The sequence below is a fragment of the Centrocercus urophasianus genome, unplaced genomic scaffold (genome assembly GCF_019232065.1).
Source record: "Centrocercus urophasianus isolate 14NV4802_14NV808 unplaced genomic scaffold, USGS_Curo_1.0 seq_32, whole genome shotgun sequence".
Lineage (NCBI taxonomy): Eukaryota > Metazoa > Chordata > Aves > Galliformes > Phasianidae > Centrocercus > Centrocercus urophasianus.
In genome coordinates this window covers 9,749,306-9,767,244 of record NW_024884889.1, presented here as the reverse complement: position 1 = coordinate 9,767,244, position 17,939 = coordinate 9,749,306, and the positions used below count along the sequence as shown (strand labels likewise).

General features: G+C 40.6%; 1 protein-coding gene across 1 annotated transcript in view; it reads right to left on the bottom strand.

Moving 5' to 3' along the window:
* The window catches only part of DCHS2 (dachsous cadherin-related 2), an 88,495-nt gene that overhangs the window by 46,884 nt on the left and 23,672 nt on the right, over positions 1-17,939 (bottom strand). The window contains 2 exon segments of the mRNA XM_042829684.1: positions 6,121-6,352; positions 13,594-13,785. Coding sequence (XP_042685618.1) covers positions 6,121-6,352; positions 13,594-13,785 — 424 coding nt within the window.

Below are 17,939 nucleotides of genomic sequence, written 5' to 3'. Positions count from 1 at the left end.
GTTAACACTTGCAACATAATGAATGTTTGTAAATTTAACAATTTAACTTAAGTACTGTGTAGGTTTTCTGCCACACTTGTGATCATATCCTGTGACTTACAATTTTAATTACTTACTCAGCCACAAATACAAACACCTTGTCTTTCAGCTTATTAGGTAACAATAGGGAAAACAAACAAGCATAATTCAGATATTTTCTTAGCCAGGAATGCTGTTTAACTTGCTCTGACAATCAGTTCACAAGTGGTGTTCATAGACCACTTACAGATCAGCTACCTAGAAAAGGAAATAAATGAAGCCAAGATGACAAGAAATAAATGATAATAATTCATGATCTAGCGAAGGAACCAGTCAGCAGTTCTTCAGCCACACATTTTTCTAGCTATCCATTTCTCAAAATGTTTTATTTTCCTGTGGACAGTCTATCATCAACCAAGTGAAAAATACTGCTTCAATTTTTTCTCAAAAGAAAACACAATACATTATTTACAAGAATACAAAAGTGTGTCACAAACAATAAATACAGAATCCAGTAAAAAAAAAAAAAAAGCTATTACTAAAATATGCTATTGTGCATATGCATACTAAAATATGCTATTACTGAATTACAATTCAAAGAACCTTTTAACCAAACACCTGTCTGACCAATAAAAAGCTCCTCCTGCCCTCTTCCACTGAATTATACGGCATCCACATCACAGTGCTCAAAACAAAAGATGGCACCCCTTCAAACAGCTTGGATGTGGCCTGACCTCAACCTCTATGAACCAAAAGTGTCACTGATAAATACAGCAAGTGGTTAACCAGCTAGTGTGATGCCTGTCTTGTGAACACAGTTCACTATGCAAACCAAAAGACTTTCCTGATAGGCCTATATAATTGCTTTAACAAAGTGACAGCCATAAATCAGCCATTGAAGAGGTTACAGTTTTTATTTTATTAATTTACCCATCTCTCTTCTAAAAATGAAAAGGGATTTGTGGAAAAAAGTGAATCTTTAGTGAGTATTCTAATGAAGCACTCCAACAGCTTCATCTTGCATATGATTTTCATATATCATAGTGTAATGTAACAAACTGTTCACTAGTAATTAATTTACATCTCATAACACTGAAAATACCTTTGTCTATTTATACAGGCAACACTCAGGGCTATAATCAACAAAGTAACTCAAAGATGAATGCACTGATTTTAAATTCCCATTTCTAAATGCTCTACTAGTGAGAAAAGCTAGCTGCTTAAGAATAAAACTTAACAGAAAGGTAAATCCATGGAACACTCCAGCACCATTGCTGCGCCTCCTTTCAGGTCCTATAACACTAAAAGGAAAATAAATAAAACGATAGTGTTGTGTTCAGCTGATAGGTTTGGCAATCAGAGTGCTGAAGAACTGCTGTTCCAGTCATATTTGGACAACATCTGCCATTTACAGAATGCCGTCCACATAAGTAGATAATCTAAAGATGCTCACATAATCTTGTATGCAACCTCTGTAAGTGTACAGAGAAAGTTTACAAGGACAAAAACTAGAAAAAATCAACATCCTAAGAAGTGAGGAGGAATAACTGAAATCTCTGCACCACAACGAGCCATTTAGTCATTCTGAACATCAAACAGCTTTTGCGGCTATTTAACACACAAAGATGCAAAAACTCCTGTGTAGCAAATTGGCAATTTTTAGGTTCATTCTGTCTATGTATTGCCAACAGTCTAAAATAGTAAGCACTGTTGTAGGTACACTAGCAAGAACATAAATAGAAAACATGTATTCCTCAGAAATCACACATGCCACTAGTATTAATAAGTGAAAACAAAACACAGTGTGTATGGGAACTGCTGAGTCACGGCCTGAACCTCTGATTGATCACCTGAGGCGAGCCATGAGTCAGCCAGAGGAGCACAGGTGAAGGCAATTTAGACCTATTTAAGACCTGGCTACCAGTGGGGGAAGGATCTCGTCTGGAGATTCCTCCTTCTTGTGTTTTGTGGTGAGCCCAACTAAGGGTAAGCCTTCCATTTATTCTCTTTTGTTATCACAATCTACTTCACCTAACTCTCTTGTTTATTTTGTGGTTGTAACATTTTAATATCCATTGATTATACACAGTCTGACCTCTTAAATTACCCAGGAGATCTGATTAAGTGCAATCAGATTCTGCCAATGATTTATGGGCTGCTTTTGCTAGTCTTTACTAGTGAGGCTTATGTCAGCCTCCAAGATATTCAGCTCTTGGGAATCCGCAGTCACCCCAGAAATACAAATTGATCTTGTCCCTTGGTGACTTAAGGGCATTAGAGTGCACTGTGCACCAATGCTTTATATTTCTGTGGTTCTGATGTGCCATGCCATCTAATCCACACAGCCCAGTACGCTCTATTATCCCTTTCCACTCCCTGGCTGGGCTCAGGCCCCTCTATGACAGGTTACCTCTGTCATTCTTAAGGCTTTTGCCATGTCCAGAAGCAACTAGAGCAATCACCTTTATGGAGAAGTTCACCATGGTGCTTGATCTGTCTTGTAATTTTTTCATCCGTGCTTGAAGTGAGGAGTGGGTTGTTTGTGCTGCTTCTTCATATCTTCTCCACAGTCACGTAGGTAATGCCAAAGGCGATATGTGTCATAGTCTTACTGTTGTCACTTGCTCAAGCAGAAGGACGTCTTCTTCTAATAGCTGAGATGTTGGATGATGCAGACTGGGAGGGAACCGGTAGGCTGTTTTGGGAATCCTGGTCCCCATCAGGTGTATCTGATACTGCCATGGATTCATTGGTTCCATCAGCAAAAAGCACGGTAGACAGTTTGTCTATTATGTCTTCGTAATTGCTCTCCATTTTGTCCAGTTGGTCAGTCACTTTTGCAGTATCTAAAACACAAGCTCGCAGAGGGCTTGAATGTAACTCAAAGTCTTGAAGTTTATTAATCAGTTCATTTATAAAAGGTATTCTTTCCCCTCTGCCACACATTGCTGCAATGTGCTGGTGTGCCTTTCTGGTGCGCCTTTCTGGTGCAGTCTTTGTGAATGTACACCACATGTTTGGTGTACACCTGACTCTCTCAGGATCACGCTCTTAGTCTGGATTGTCAGGAATGAATGCATGGTCATGTAGCATTTCCACCACAGCGTACTCTCTCAAATAAAGGATGCCTTTTTCCGTGTCAGCCCATTTCTTTCTATCAGTCATCAGATCATCTTTGAAGGGATACTTTTCTTTTATGGCTAACAGCATCCACTTCCAGAGAGTGAAGGCCTCATCCTGGCACGTACTTATACCTCTGTAATGGCTGAGTCCCTGGCAATGCTACTCAGTTGGAGAGCTTCTCTATCTAGTGTCACACTGTTGGCCACATTGTCCCAGTATCAAAGTAATCAGGTGACAGTAGGCTCATTTGAGCCTACAGACAGCCTACAGACCTCAAATTTCATTCATTTTCAGAGTTCGAGTGGTAATGGTGATGATATCTTGCTCACCTCCTATTCTTCCAGGGCTCGCTGTTACCCTCCTAGGCATTGGTGACTGTGATCTTATTGGGGGTCTCAGCACTCCCTCTGGGTCCCTTAGAGCTCAGAGCCACTCCTCTGGACCTCTTCCTTCCTCTTCTCTTACAGTATCTGCTTCCTCTACTTTCTCTTCCTCCTCTTCCTTCTGTTCTACTTGAGTCGACTTTCATTTTACTTTTCATCCCTATAAGCATTAGCCAGGCCCCAAATCATTTGTGCCTCCTCAGACCTGCTTGAGCCACAGCATCCCTGTCTCAAATATCTGTTCAGGCTCGTAGGATCTTGCAGGTGTTCAGGAGTAAAGTTCCATGACACCAAGGATGTCCATCTCTCTAAAGTCTCTCCCAGGACCCTCCACACTCTCTGCCACTCAGTATTCTCTGGTTTTGGGGAAGGCTTCTTCAAAATATGATAAATACAAATACTGAGTGAAATAATTAAAATAATGAACAGTATATTCAGGGAGATTAACGTGAACAGATGAGCATTCAAAAACCACATAAAAGATTCAAGGCAGAGACTAGGAGCCTGCTTAAATCTGTTTTTGCCTGCATTCTCCACCAAGCACATCAACAGTTTATGGGTTGATTTGGCCTGGTTCTGTGACTAGTGAGGCAGAAAGACCTGTGGGTCTGCACCTCTGGAAATGGGAAAATTAAAGGGAAAGAGAGATGGGCTCCAAAAAGAAGTGGCAACAATCTGAGGAGAAATAAACTAATTTGCTAGATAAGATATCAGAATGCAAGACAACACGCTATAATACAATACAATAGAATATAATTAAATTGCAGCTAATAAATCAAATATAATGAGAGAGTATCTGAAAACTGAAGGCCTTACACTAATGCTCAGGCAAGATGTGCAGTTGGGTTGAGCAGCAGGGAGGAGAGCCTGGTCTCACGAGCTTGCCAGGGGCTTTATCCCTCCTCTGAACACAAAGTCCCCTAGGGTATGTAGTTCTTCTTTTCCAGACAGGTTAACTCCCAGTGCACTACATGATGTTACGATGTGGAATACCAATAATCAAAAATCATAAACCCATGACAGATTCCAAGCTTTACAATGTTGGGAACAGCGTTTCTAACCTAAATGTGTTTGTCATCATGAAATGTCAGTAATGATCTCACATTACTTCACCTGAACTTGGTCTGCCTTTGATCAAACGCTATGATAGATCTGCAAGGTAATGGCATCTTCTATGGTCTTCTTGATTAAGAATGACATTTGTCCTACACAAAGTGCCAAAAGTGAAAAGAAAAAAAAAAGAGCTTAAAAGGTCCCAATCTGAGGAAGAACCCTTTACAGAAGGAAGAACTTCAGCACAGCTAGTTCTTCTAGCACAATCAACACAGGCTCTCTGACGAGAGGCAATACAACAACTCTGAAGTCTTAAAAATATATATATAAAATAATCCCCTGTGCCAACATCATCAGGAAGCAAAACTGTTGATCAGGATACATCCAGTATGTGAGCAGTATGCAAGGGCGAGTTCCCAGTACAGTGGGAGCTGCAGCTTGGTTAGCTACTCTCTGAAAGATCCATGGGCCTTCACGGATACATGGCTCATGTTCATTCCAGCTGACACTGATAATTACTGTAGGATTAGAAAGCAGGCTACACAGGCTGCCTTATGACCATTGGAAAAACAAATCAATCTGCCGGATTGAAACTGGCATAGAAAAAATTAATCTAGATTTGTTTTTGCCAAAATTGCTTTCTTGCTTTCACTGTCACAGCTTCATTGAACTTCTTCCTGGAAACCAGAAGGGGGAAGGGTCACACCAGAAAAAAAAAAAAAAAAAGGCAGAAGAAGACACTTCTGTAGATAATCATCAAGTTATGCAGGGACTCAGATGAATATTTTAAGACTGCAAGAAGAATGGGTCTCCCATTCTCTAGCACAATGCATGGAAAGATTAGGACAGAAATGGAGAGATGAAATGAAAGAAGAAACATTTTTGGGTTTTGATTACTTTTCAAATACATATCTAAAAATTTGAGGAATTGAGAGTGGGGCTGGTCTCTTCTCTCAGGTGACAGGACGAGGGGAAATGGCCTCAAGTTGCACCAAGGTAGTTTAGGTTGCATATCAGGAAAACCTTCTTTACAGAAAGGGCTGTAAGGCACTGAAACAGGCTCCCCAGGGAGTTGGTTGAGTCACCATACCAGAATACGTTTAAAAATCATGTGGATGTGGTGCTCAGGGACATGATCTAGCAGAGGGTTGTTAGAGTCAGGGTAATATGGCTAGGTTGTGGTTGGACTTGATCTTTTCCAACCTGAGCAGTTCTATGATTCTATGAATTCAAGTATTACTGTAAAAAGTCATTATTTCATATAACAGTGAGTGGATTTCTGTCTGGAAACACTGAAAGGACATAACTGCTTGTTCTATATTGTAGTTTCCTGTTCTCCTGTTTATTCCAGTGAATGCAAAAGCTTCATGTTGAACCTAAATCCTCCATCCTCTGATGGAGAACTTCAGTTTCAGCTGTATTACGTGATTCCAGGTGGGGAAAAAAACCAAAACAAACCAAGACAAACAAAAAACAGCCAAACCAACTTTCAAGGAAAAGATACAGAAGTATAATTATAGTCCTTCTGAATTAGACACAGTACCTGTAGTGGGGTCCACTGTGAAAAGAGAAGAAAATTCTCCTGGGACCAGCTCATATGTGACAGCTCCATATATGCCTGAATCTCTGTCTCTGGCAACAACATTGATGATCTCTGCTCCTGGTTCTGTGTGACTGCTGATGCTTGTCACGTAGATGGTTTGTTCAAAAACAGGTTCATTATCATTAATATCTTCTATCTCAATGCGAACAAAAGCTTGGGCACTCAGCCCGCCCTGTTAGACAAATCAGAAAAATATTTCAGTATCATAAATGTACACAATAGAATGACACGTCTAGCTTCAGCAGATCATTAAAGAACACACTGCAACACTACTGAGCAGTGAAAATGTCTACTAAAAACAACAAAAGGTATGTGCAGCCCAAAATATTATGCTCAGGACAGCTCCAGCATGCTCGCTGACAATACACTCAGAAGTTCAACTTCTTGCAACTGCAAAGTCTGCTGGTGATTTCATGTGGAAATCATCTTATGCATCATCTTCAGAGCCGAAAGTCAGGGTTTAATAGCTTTTTTTCTATCTATGAAGCTTTCAGATTTAAAAGTATGACCACTGCAACAATACACACAAGACGTTTTCGGTGTTGATTAGAAAAACATGTTGGGAGCAGACCAATGCAGGACAGCCAAAGTCCTACCTGCCACGGTCCCGCCTGAAGAATTACGTAGGCATAAAGGACTGGACACGCATGCACCTTGCACGCACTATTTACACTACAGCAATGCACAGATGGAGGAAGGATCCTGCATGCTACTAAGTCAGGCTGGGAGCACGGTGCTCGGATGTGTTATGGCACCTACCAAAACTGCTGACACAGATGGCATGCTGGTAAGTACAAATGACAAGCTATGATGAGCAAGTCCAAACTTCATTTTGCTGTCACAGTAGCGGTGATATTTCAAAACAACTACATTACATGTCTCCACAACCTAATCCTATGTGTTAGATACTGTATGGGAACTGTTGAATCACAGCCTAAACCTCTGACTGATCACCTGAGTCAGCCATGGGAGCCAGGGAGCTCAGGTGAAGGCAATTCAGTTGTGTGGCCAGAAGGGGGGAGCGTGGCTGCACCTCTCCTGGACCCCATTTAAGGGCTGACTGCCACTGGGGAAGGTTCTCTCTCTGGAGGTTGCTCCTCTTGGAGTTTTTCCTCTGAGCCCAGGGCACAGGTAAGCTTTTCCATTCATTTCAGGTTATCCCTTTCTAATGTGATAATCTTTCTACCTATATGCTTTCTAAAGACCAGCCTAACTTCTCTGTACACTTCTAAATCTAATAATCACAGAAACCATCCAGTAATTCTGACTGTATATTACTTTATGCTTGCACTATGTGCCAAACTTTTTGGGAATTTGCTTTTTATCTCCACAGGATCAGACTTAAGCCTGAGGGAGAAATACTGCTATCATTCTCCCTAGATTCTCATTTTCACTGTGGAGCGAGCGCTTCTCCAGTGCTGTGATCTCCATGAGAAGAAACCCCTGCACAAAAAGGAAACCTCACGCTCTGTTAAAAGCCCACTACCAGACAATTCCTTGGGGCTGTGGCTCCACAGCTTTCAGGTACTTAATGACAGGAATCACAAACCTTTATAAAGGAAACAGGGCAAGGAAGAAGTGAGGTCAAGAATAAAAAGCATCTAAAAAGATGCAACTGCAATAAATGAGTTACACTGCTTCTTCCAAGTCTCAATATTACTAAACAGACATGAAAAAATGGCCTCTTCAGCCAATTTAAATTTATCATAAAGAGCTGTATGTAGACTAAAATCTTTGGAAATCGATTCACTCTAGCTATATGGGGGAAGTAAATTGGAAATCTATTAATCTCTCAGAAAACACACCAAATTTTATGATGGATTCAGGCACAGCTCTTCTTGAAGCAGCAATATAATCCTTCACATGAGGCAAAAGCAATGTTAACCTGGTTATGGCCCAGTTCTTACTCGGCAAATGAAATTTTGTAAGTAACATCATGACTGAGAAAGAGCAAGATGCTTCTTCTAACTTCTGGATGTACTTCATAGACTCAAAAGCAAACACAAAGTATGTATTCTGAAATATGAAGGCTGACTTAAACAAGTATTTTGTTGATAGAAAATAACATTTGTCAGAACAAACAGAAAGCCACAGTTGTTCATTTTTAAACTGTTTCTCAAGCATGCAAGTATTTTAACTATTGCTTCAAGCAACAAAAGCTCACAATTATATCTGCTTCTTCGTCAGAATCCTGTGATTTCTGTGACCCACAGAATAAAGATGGGGCATAAGAAGTTTTCACCAAGGCAAAATAACTACGAGTAATATTTTCTGTTCTTGGATAGGATCAAATTTGTCAGAAAATAGAAAGCTGCCACTACCCCTCTTCATGCTGTTTCCAATAAACAAATAACTGTGCTGCCTTGGAGGTTCTTTAGCTTCGTAAGTAGAAATGGTGCTGTTTTGAATAGCCATGTTTCTTCTCATTGACTCTGCAAAACACTTAAGAATCTGTCAGGATTTCCACTACAGCCTCCAATGCTTTTGTCAGTGAACAATACTGTTGAATTTTTGTTCCCGGCTCAGCTGTGACACACAGGATCTCTGACATGAAAATAATCTTTTCTTTGTTAAACTTAAAAGATGGTATGTCACCATCCAGTCACAGTGCTGTCAAGATGGAGAGACAGTGCCAATTATTTTAAAAGCATTAGCATCTTTAGAAGCTTTGCCTGCGAGTGTTGAGTGCTCATCTCCGTGTTTAATTGCTTCAGTGCAAAAGACAGTGAAATCTGCACAGGCAGCACGGCCTACTAAAAAAAAGGACAAAATAGGAAATATTTATTCATGTGCAAAGACAGTGGAAAAGAAGAAACTGTGCTTTCAACGTTCTTAGAAGTCCTTCAGAATCTAAGTAAATACGAACAGACCTAAGTGGCATTTGGTCTTGTTGAACCTCATCCCATTGGCTTCAGCCCAGCCATCCAGCCTGTCCAGATCCCTCTGTAGGGCCTCGCTACCCCCAGGCAGATCCACACTTCCAGCCAACTTGGTGCATCCGCAAACTTACTGAGGGTGCACTCAATGCAGGTGAAGTGTTTAGTGAAATGATGTGTTTAATGAAACGCTGTTTGGGTGCCACCCCCTCATACCCCTCCCCCCAAAAAAAAGAGCTGTAACATAAAATTTAGTAATGGCATACTTGATGTTGATAGGAAATTTCATTACCTGCTGTAAGTCAAAATTTAAAGTTCAGGACACACTCTGAATTTGTTCTTATAAATAAATAAATGTAGCATTGTCCACCAGCCCGAAGCCTTAACTTCCTACCTTCTATTAATAATAAAATTTCCACTCACAATTTCATGATGAATTAGAAATCATGAGGGTTCTTTTTTTGTAGTTTTGTTATTATTTTTAAAGAAAAACATATTATGTCATGGTTTTGTGATTTTTGGTCAGTATTCCACATCATAACATCCAGCCCGTAAATCATTGACATATGAAATATGCAAAAATTTATTAAATGTTAATATTTTAAAATAGTAAACATTAATTTAAAAAACCCTTCACTCTTTGGGTGTGCTGTTTACTTCCTTGTCCCTTGGTGCATTAAAGCTCCTATTGCACACAACAGACCTTGAAGACATTACGTGCAATTACATACCAAATATGTGGTGTAGAAAGAAAACCCTGGCACAGTACTGCAGTCAACACTGTAAGGCAGCTTTAACAAAGTGTTCTGTGACACCAAAGTCAGTCTTTGCACAATACACGAAGCTCAGTCTTTTCTCTCTGTTTGTTACTTTTCAAAGATGTGCACTTTGCTTATGCGTTCTTGATGCATTTAAGCTGAATTTTGAGAAATGTTTTATAGCAAGGAGTAAATGACAACACCCATTCGTGTAAGGCCACATAGAATCCTGAGTAAACACAGCAGGTAACCACCCTGAGTATGCAGTACAGATGTGATGGTAATTGCCTTGTGCCTTACTGAGCAGATTCACTTGTGTATGCAATTATATCTGAGTACTGATCTACTTTAAAGAACCATACTTAAAAAACTTATTTTACTTTCTACAAGCAAATCTGATTTTGAAGCTATTAAAAAAGACAAGTTTCCCAGAAAAAGATGGAAAGACTAACAACTCAGAAACCTAGAAAATACACCAGTGTGTTCTTATCTTACTACTGATTAACTACAGATGAAAAGAAGCATTCTTGTTTCTTTTATAGGGAATGCAAGATGTTCAAGTTTTTTCAGCTGCTGCTTAATCACTGTAGAAGGTTCAACACACCACTCACAGCCTGCTTTGCTCCCTCTCACCCTGAATACCACACATATCCTGCAATCTGCACAATTAGGAGCTCTTAGCTGCTGCATCAGTGTCTGCTGCCAGCTTGCAATGGGAGGGCACACAAGAAGCAGCCGAATTTAGCTGACGGGCACATGAAGCACCAAAGGCTAGCAGGAGCCATGGGGATCGATCTGACATTAGATCAATTCAAGCTCATACTGATGCATGCAGATCTACTGCTGTGAGGATGTGGTGGAACACCAAGAAGGGAAAGAGCATCCTTCCTGTCCTCTGCAGGTTTTGAAACTGCTTGCCACAGTGATGAAGAGGGATGGCAGACTGGTACGTGCACCATATCAGCTAGAGAGGTGCTTATTGCTGGAGTTGGCCATCCCTGATGGAACCTGTGCAAATGTAGATAATCAGGTCTTCCTCAGTTACTGGGGAAAACTGCAGGGAAAAAAGTTTCCTGTATAACAATAAATTCATGTTGAGTACACAGGAGGAGTAATGGAACACCAATATGCATATGTAACAGTTTGGAGATTCCAGTGCAAGTAGGAAGAACACAGTGTAGAGTCCGCTTCAGTCATGTTTCAAAAGCAAACAAAAAACAAGCATAAGTAGCTTAGCATATGTAACTTGCGTATGTTCAAAAAGAAAAATTAGTAATCAGAATAATTGCTCCCCCATATCGACTTTGTCCTCAAGACCACACTTGAAAACACAAATACTTTTACTAGAATCCCCATTTTCTCCCTGTTTTCCTTTTCTGAGACTTGGCTTTCCACTGTAAGTTTGATCTAAACCTCTCAAACGTTTCTGAAGGTTTCCTAAGCAAAGCCACTTGATCAAAGTTTTGTTTGTTTGTTTTGGGAGGGTGAGGAGAAAAGCATTGGAATGTTAATATCATCATAAGATTTTTTTTTTTAACTGAAAGTTCAAAGCTTCCCAAAATGCCAGCTGGACTCTCTGATGTGCTACGAGTGCCTGACACAGCTGTTTGCAGCTGGGGCTGGCAGTGCAGGGTGGCTGGGAGCAGGAACAGGCAGCACTGATGCGCTGATCAGGGGACTGCAACCCTTACTACAGGAGCAGTCTTACTGTCTGACACAACCAAAAAGACCCAAAAGGTCTCTCACAGAGGAGTACCAAAGACATATGTGAAGTAAGTGGCTTAGGGACCAGAACAAGTGCTGCTGAAAAAGCTAGCACTAGCACTATGACTCGCCTTGTCCCCTTACAAGTCAAGGCAAAACTCCCACAAGGTCTCACAGGATGTTTATTTAACACCAGTTAAACAGAATCTGTTTTACACCTGCCTCTTCAGGGGCTCCCACATGCAATTTCAGTTCTTCCATCACCGCTTGTAAATAGCACATAAAAGAGATGACAAGCTCCAAAAGCGTGTAACAGAGTAGGCACTAACAGGTAGAAGAATCTGATAGCTATTCTGTAAGTTAAGCTGTGTACCACCTGGAAAATATTTTCCTCCTTTCTACTTAACTTTTATTTTCTTTCCCCTTCATCTCTCCCTCCCCTTTGTAATCACTGATGCTTCACCCTTCTCTGACTTGGCTGTATGCACTTCTCCCCTGGTCAATGCATCTGCTTCAAACTGCACGCCTAACAAGTTTAATCCACCACCATCAGCAGCAGAATGCCAGGAAACAAAATCTGCCACTGTAGCTCTGCTGCAGAGGTGGTGGTGGCTCAGCACGTGCTCAGGTAACACCGGATGTTTTGAAAAGCAAATGCTGATTTTAGGTGATTTGAACTGGCTGTATCAGGTGACTTAAATTTTAGGAGCGCAATCAGTGGTAGCTAAAAAGTGTGGGGTTCCCATTAAAAAATCACATCCCACCTGCAATCTGAAATTGCACTCCTTACCCAGTACTGAAATTCTGAAAAATCCAAGGTCTCTAAATGAATACAGATTACAGATCAATCTTAAAAAATGTAATAATCTTACAGTTTCAGCGCATTGCCTGCTTTTCTATAACCAGAGCAACAATTTAATAAAAAAAGCGTCCATCATTTTCATGTAAACCTACTTTCTTTCTACATGTTCAGAGTAACCTTCTGGGTCAGATCAAAAACACACGTGAGAAAGCTGTCAGACTTGCAGTGCTGCTGTTCAGCTCTCCCATAGACCTGATGTATAAGATTAATTTTGATATTCCATTTGTATTATGTTTATTATTCAGCTGCAAAACATGTGAGGCCCTGCACAAAATCAGTATTGGATCCATGAGAGAAAAATGAAGTGATAAGCTAGAGCAAATTAGGTAATATTCTGACGTTACACAGTGTATTATTGACTGCTTTATTCAAGGTTTTATTCAAGTTTATACATATGTACACTACCAAATATCACCTAGAAAGGAATTCAAGATAGAAATCAGAAATTTCAGAGAAATTCCAAAATGAACACATGAACTTCTGCTGGAAAAAAAAAATAGGCGCTGTCCCAACAAAAAGAATTCTCTATTTTGAACCTATTTCTAGTCTGAAGAAATGGCCTTCTTCATAATGCTTTTTGTTACCGTGAATACTTTTCTGACAATTCTCTGACTGCCATTGTGTACCTTGCTTTGGTTCTCACTGTCTGCGGCCTCAAAGGCCACAGAACATGCTGGAACTAAATGACAGAGGTGCTCCATGAATGTGCTTAATGTAGCTAATGTGCTCCAGCTGCAAAGGGCCATCAGTTTAACAGAGCTGGACTAGAGGTAGCTTTCAGAAAAAACAGACCAATTTCTTAATCTCCATTGCTCACCAGTCCACTTCTCACCAGGAAAATCATTGGCACGCACTATTGCCATGAAGCTCTGGCACAAGTTGCTGGCTCATCACTGCTGAAGTCACCTTGAATGCTAAAAGCAGAGGTAACCTGGAGTCCACCAGCCTCGAAAGGAGAATCAGCAGGAACTAACACATCCTAGAAATGATTTAAAGTAACTCATGTGGGAGTAACTGTGGATTTGACAGTGAATTTTATCAGTTTGGGTCAAATTTACATTCTGTGAACTATCATTCCGTCCTTTGTAGGGGTAACATAATGTGTTCAAAACCATGCTATTTTCATTTACACCTTTCCCCTGCAATAGTGTACAGCACATCCAAATTTGCAAATGCAGTCACAAACCTGGCAGGACAGAAGGACAAAACTTACCCCATCTGTAGCTTTTACTAATAGATCATAAGTAGTTTGACCTCCTTCTCTGTCAATGTCTTGAGAGACACAGATTTGACCAGTACGTGGATCGATTTGGAAAGCTTTGGATTTTTCATAATAATGGAATCCATCATAAAGAAAATACTCAACTTCACCAAACTTGTCAGCATCTGCATCTGTTGCCGTGACCTGCAGGGAAACAACAGGAGCAATGAAGTGAACAGGAGCAACAGGAAGTGAAACTACTACTCAATCTCTAAAATTCAGGTACTTTAAATATGCCCCTTGTATCATGAAAGCAAGTGAAGAAGATGTGGATTCAGCCAATGAATACAAGGACACCTTGAGCTATCTGTGTGCATTTTACAAGACAGCAACTTGGATACTGACTGTAATTCTTGCAACAAGCACAGAGCGATTGCAACCTGTCTGTAACATCCTCATTCATTTACTGATAATTATCTCAATCACATGAACACCCTGCAACTGGAAAAGCTATGCACGTTAAGCCACATCAGTAGGCCGTAACTTCAGCCTCTTTCCCCTTCATGTTTTTACCAGCCCTACAGAAACTACATTGCAACACATCAGGGAGGTGGGATGCAGGACATCCTTACCAAACATATTTTTCTGGAAGATTCCCCACATCCTAATTCAGTACATGTTAAAATAGCCTGTATTTATAGTGCATTACTTTGCCCCACTTGAAAATATACTTGGAGGATTTCTCCTCATTTGGCTCCATCTTCTTCTACTCCTCTGAAGAAAAATCCTATTTTCCCCCTGCCTATCTGTGCAAGTGCAACACCTGAAGAACTTAACAGGGCTTTAGAGACGTTATTATTACCAGGCCTGAGAGTGAAACTTGGGCAAGTTGACCAAGAAGTGCAAGAGTGTCTGCCCACCCCAACCCATTGAACACCTGGCATGATTTTAAACGTACCTCTGACAGAAGGCAAGTAAGACATGCCAGCAACTATTCCTAGCAAGAAGTTTCTTAGGTTGATTTTTTTTTTTTTTTTTTTTTTTTTTTTTTCCCCTGTGTCAAATTAATGTTAAAAGAAAAAAAAAAGAAAGAAATAGTAGCTTAAGCATGCCCTTGGTGCTCAGCCACTCTGATGCTATGGAGCAGTAACACTTGGCTCTTAGGAAAAGATTAGTTCAACTTACTTATTGCGCCTAAAATCTAATGCCAGTACTGAAAGGTTCCGTGTAAATGGTGCTACTTGTGTCTGCAACTGAGTGTGGGTGAGTAACTACAGGTGTGCAAAGAGCATTGCTGGAAGTGTAGCCCATGTAGCCCATGACAAGTTCAGTAACTTGCTTTCCTTCTGTTAAACTCTGCAGTTCTTAGATTTTAGCAGTACATGTGAAAGAATCAAGAGTGATGAATTTAAATCAGAACTCTTCAGCTCAAAGCATTGCAGATTTGAAGGTCTAACTGTGGTCACCTGCAGTAACATTAATCGTGTATGACTCAGGCAGAAGAATTAAGTGGCATTTATAAAAACACTATCTTACACTCTGTCCAAATCCTCAGAATCCATTCAAATTCCACCCACCTAATAGTATTTTTTTTTAAGTCACTCTGCAGATGTGCCCACAGAACCTTTGATCTGAAGAGAAACAAATCTGGAATTAGAAACGAAAGAAAGAATTTACAGTAACACAGTAGAGGTTGACGGCACTGAAACACCTGGGGTCTGGGGAGCAATTAGCTGTTACCAGTGTAGCATCATTTCAAAGGAACCCAGTGAAAAAATTCAAGCAGGTTTAAGTTTTTCAATGCAGCTGAAGAATCCACACATTTTAGAATTGGAAGCATGCAGTGGTCATGAGGCAGGGCGTAACAGGTGCTCCAGGCAGTAACTAGGTGCACCACTACCATTCCTACAGGGCATTACAGCAGCAAAGTGCTCAGGAGCTGTGAGTTACAGCAGTCCAAGTGAGAGGAAATTAAGGCAGCAGCAAGAATTTTCACAGTGCATTGATCAGGAGCATTCCGTTGGCAATAGCACAGAGGTGATAGAGCTGAAGGGATTTATGGGCTGTAAGGATGGGGGAGGCAACCAGCATGGAGCTGTAACTTCAGATCCCTGACGGTCAGGCTGAATATGATAGTGGGAGAAAAGGAAGCAGGGGAGGATGAAGCTCAGGGGCCTTTCATATTCCCTAGGTAAATACATTTTCAGTGTGCTAAACTGAAGATGCGTGTAGTTAAGGAATGTAGATTGGGAATATGGAAATACAGGACAAAGCATTTCCCACAGAACACTTTTAAAAGCCAACCACAGCCACGGCACGGATAGCTGCTGGCTGCTCTTCTCCAGTCAGTCATGCTTTCTGTAATCTACATGCTTCACTCCATTTGCAGACTGTTTAGTCTGCAAATCTGTCAAAGGGGGAAAAAAAAAAAGTTTCTTTTGCCACTACCAAGGTGGGAAAAAGTTTCTTTTGCCACTACCAATAAAGAAATAAATGGTTAGAAGGCAGACAGCCTCTGAAGAGGAGGGAAAGGGAGACCTAGAGAAATGCTGCAGCGAACAAATCAAAAAGCTGATCAGTCGATGCGATGCTCAGACAGACCAGCACATGGGTGGAATAAATGGTGGGAACCAGTAGGTGCTAAAGAATGTAAGATAAACAAAGAAAAATCATCTGTTTCTTTATATGACCAGCTAAGAGACAGTGTTGGAAGAGCAGAAATGACCTATTTCCATATTTGCCTATGGAAAGAAGCCCTGATCTCAGAGAAAAAAATAGAGGGAAGCACTGTGTGCTTCAGTGACATCAACCTCACCTAAATGTACACTTCAATCCTTCAATAGGTGTGGAAGTCTGAACGAAGGAAAAATGCTGGCAATGTGTTCATACAGATGGGAACAGAAACATCTTTTTTCATTATTACACTAAAGAAGGAGAGATTTTACAGCTAACAGAAAGCAAATACTTAGCAGAACCTGAGCTGGTTCCCCTCCCTTCATTGTGACAATAACAACTCACCACACTAAGCAATCTGCCTCCACGTGGGCATGAAATGGGCATTAAGGGCATGGAATGGTGTCATCAATACATGAGTAACAAGATTAGAGAGAATTATACCTGCTCCAAAAGTCCAGATTACTTTGGGCGCTATTTGATTTTGAGAGAAAAGTCACCATTTTCATTTTTCATCTCATTTCCACTGCTTTGACATTCTCAAACATATATTTAACTGTTTCAACAGTTTAACAAAAAAGGTTCCTGCCTTTGATTTAGATATCTTCACTTTATTTCCTGCAGCGTTATCTCCTGTTTAATATCAACTGAATGTATCTTGAAAAGAAGAGCAGATATCTTAAGTTGTGTGCAAAATGGGAGAAATGACTTCTGTATGCCAAACTACACCATAGAATGCGATCTGATCACCTCAACTGCGCAGCCCAAAAACTCAGGGCACATATTCAGTATTCCAGCATACTCATCCAAATGTAAGATGGATCCAGACATAGGGAAACTACCAGGAATGTGAAAGGAAGTAATTCAACTATACAGCTATGCTGCTGGTGAGTAGTATTAATAGTCCTGTTCTACAGATATCCAGGGTCACCAACCAGAACTCCTACATTCTTCTGATGAAACGACATCAGATGTGTTCACTGTGATGGAGCAATGCCCAATGTCTGCCCCTTGCCCAGCTAATACTGCAGTACAACCCAAAAACCACCAGGATGACAGACCACCAGTATTTTGTAAGCATTCACCACACTACAATTCCAAAGTGTGCTTTCAGTGAAATGAGGCTGCAGAAATAAAGATTATTTACTAATAATTGTTCTTCTTTAGTAGTCCTTCAGACATAATCATACCTGTGAGATTAGCACATGAGCTGCCAGAAACATCCTCTGGAAGTCCGTAATCTTCCACCACAAAGAGCATTCAGCTCCTCTGGCCAGTTGGCTAATTGGATGTCTTTAATCCAGTGCTCTTACTTACAGGCCCTATAATTAGTGATCTTTATCTCTTAGCTACCTGAGGCAGTGTGGGTGCTAATGCCAACATTAAGCCCAAGAAGAGTTTTAACAAATACTTATGTTTTTTTTATAATCTGTTTCAACATGTTTGATCACTGCTCACCCCTCCCATCCCCCCTCCCACCAGAATGGCAGTCTTAACATACAGATACAAGAATAAAACATCCTATCTACTTGCTTAAGTTCTAAAGGCATGAACCTTGACTTTAAGAAGAGGAACTGTCAGCCTGTCCTCAAACAATGTGCAGTGTGATCAGTTGTCAATACATGGCTTCACAGTAAGCTGTAGTGCTGCTAATGCCTACTCACTACATGTTAGTGTGGTGGTTA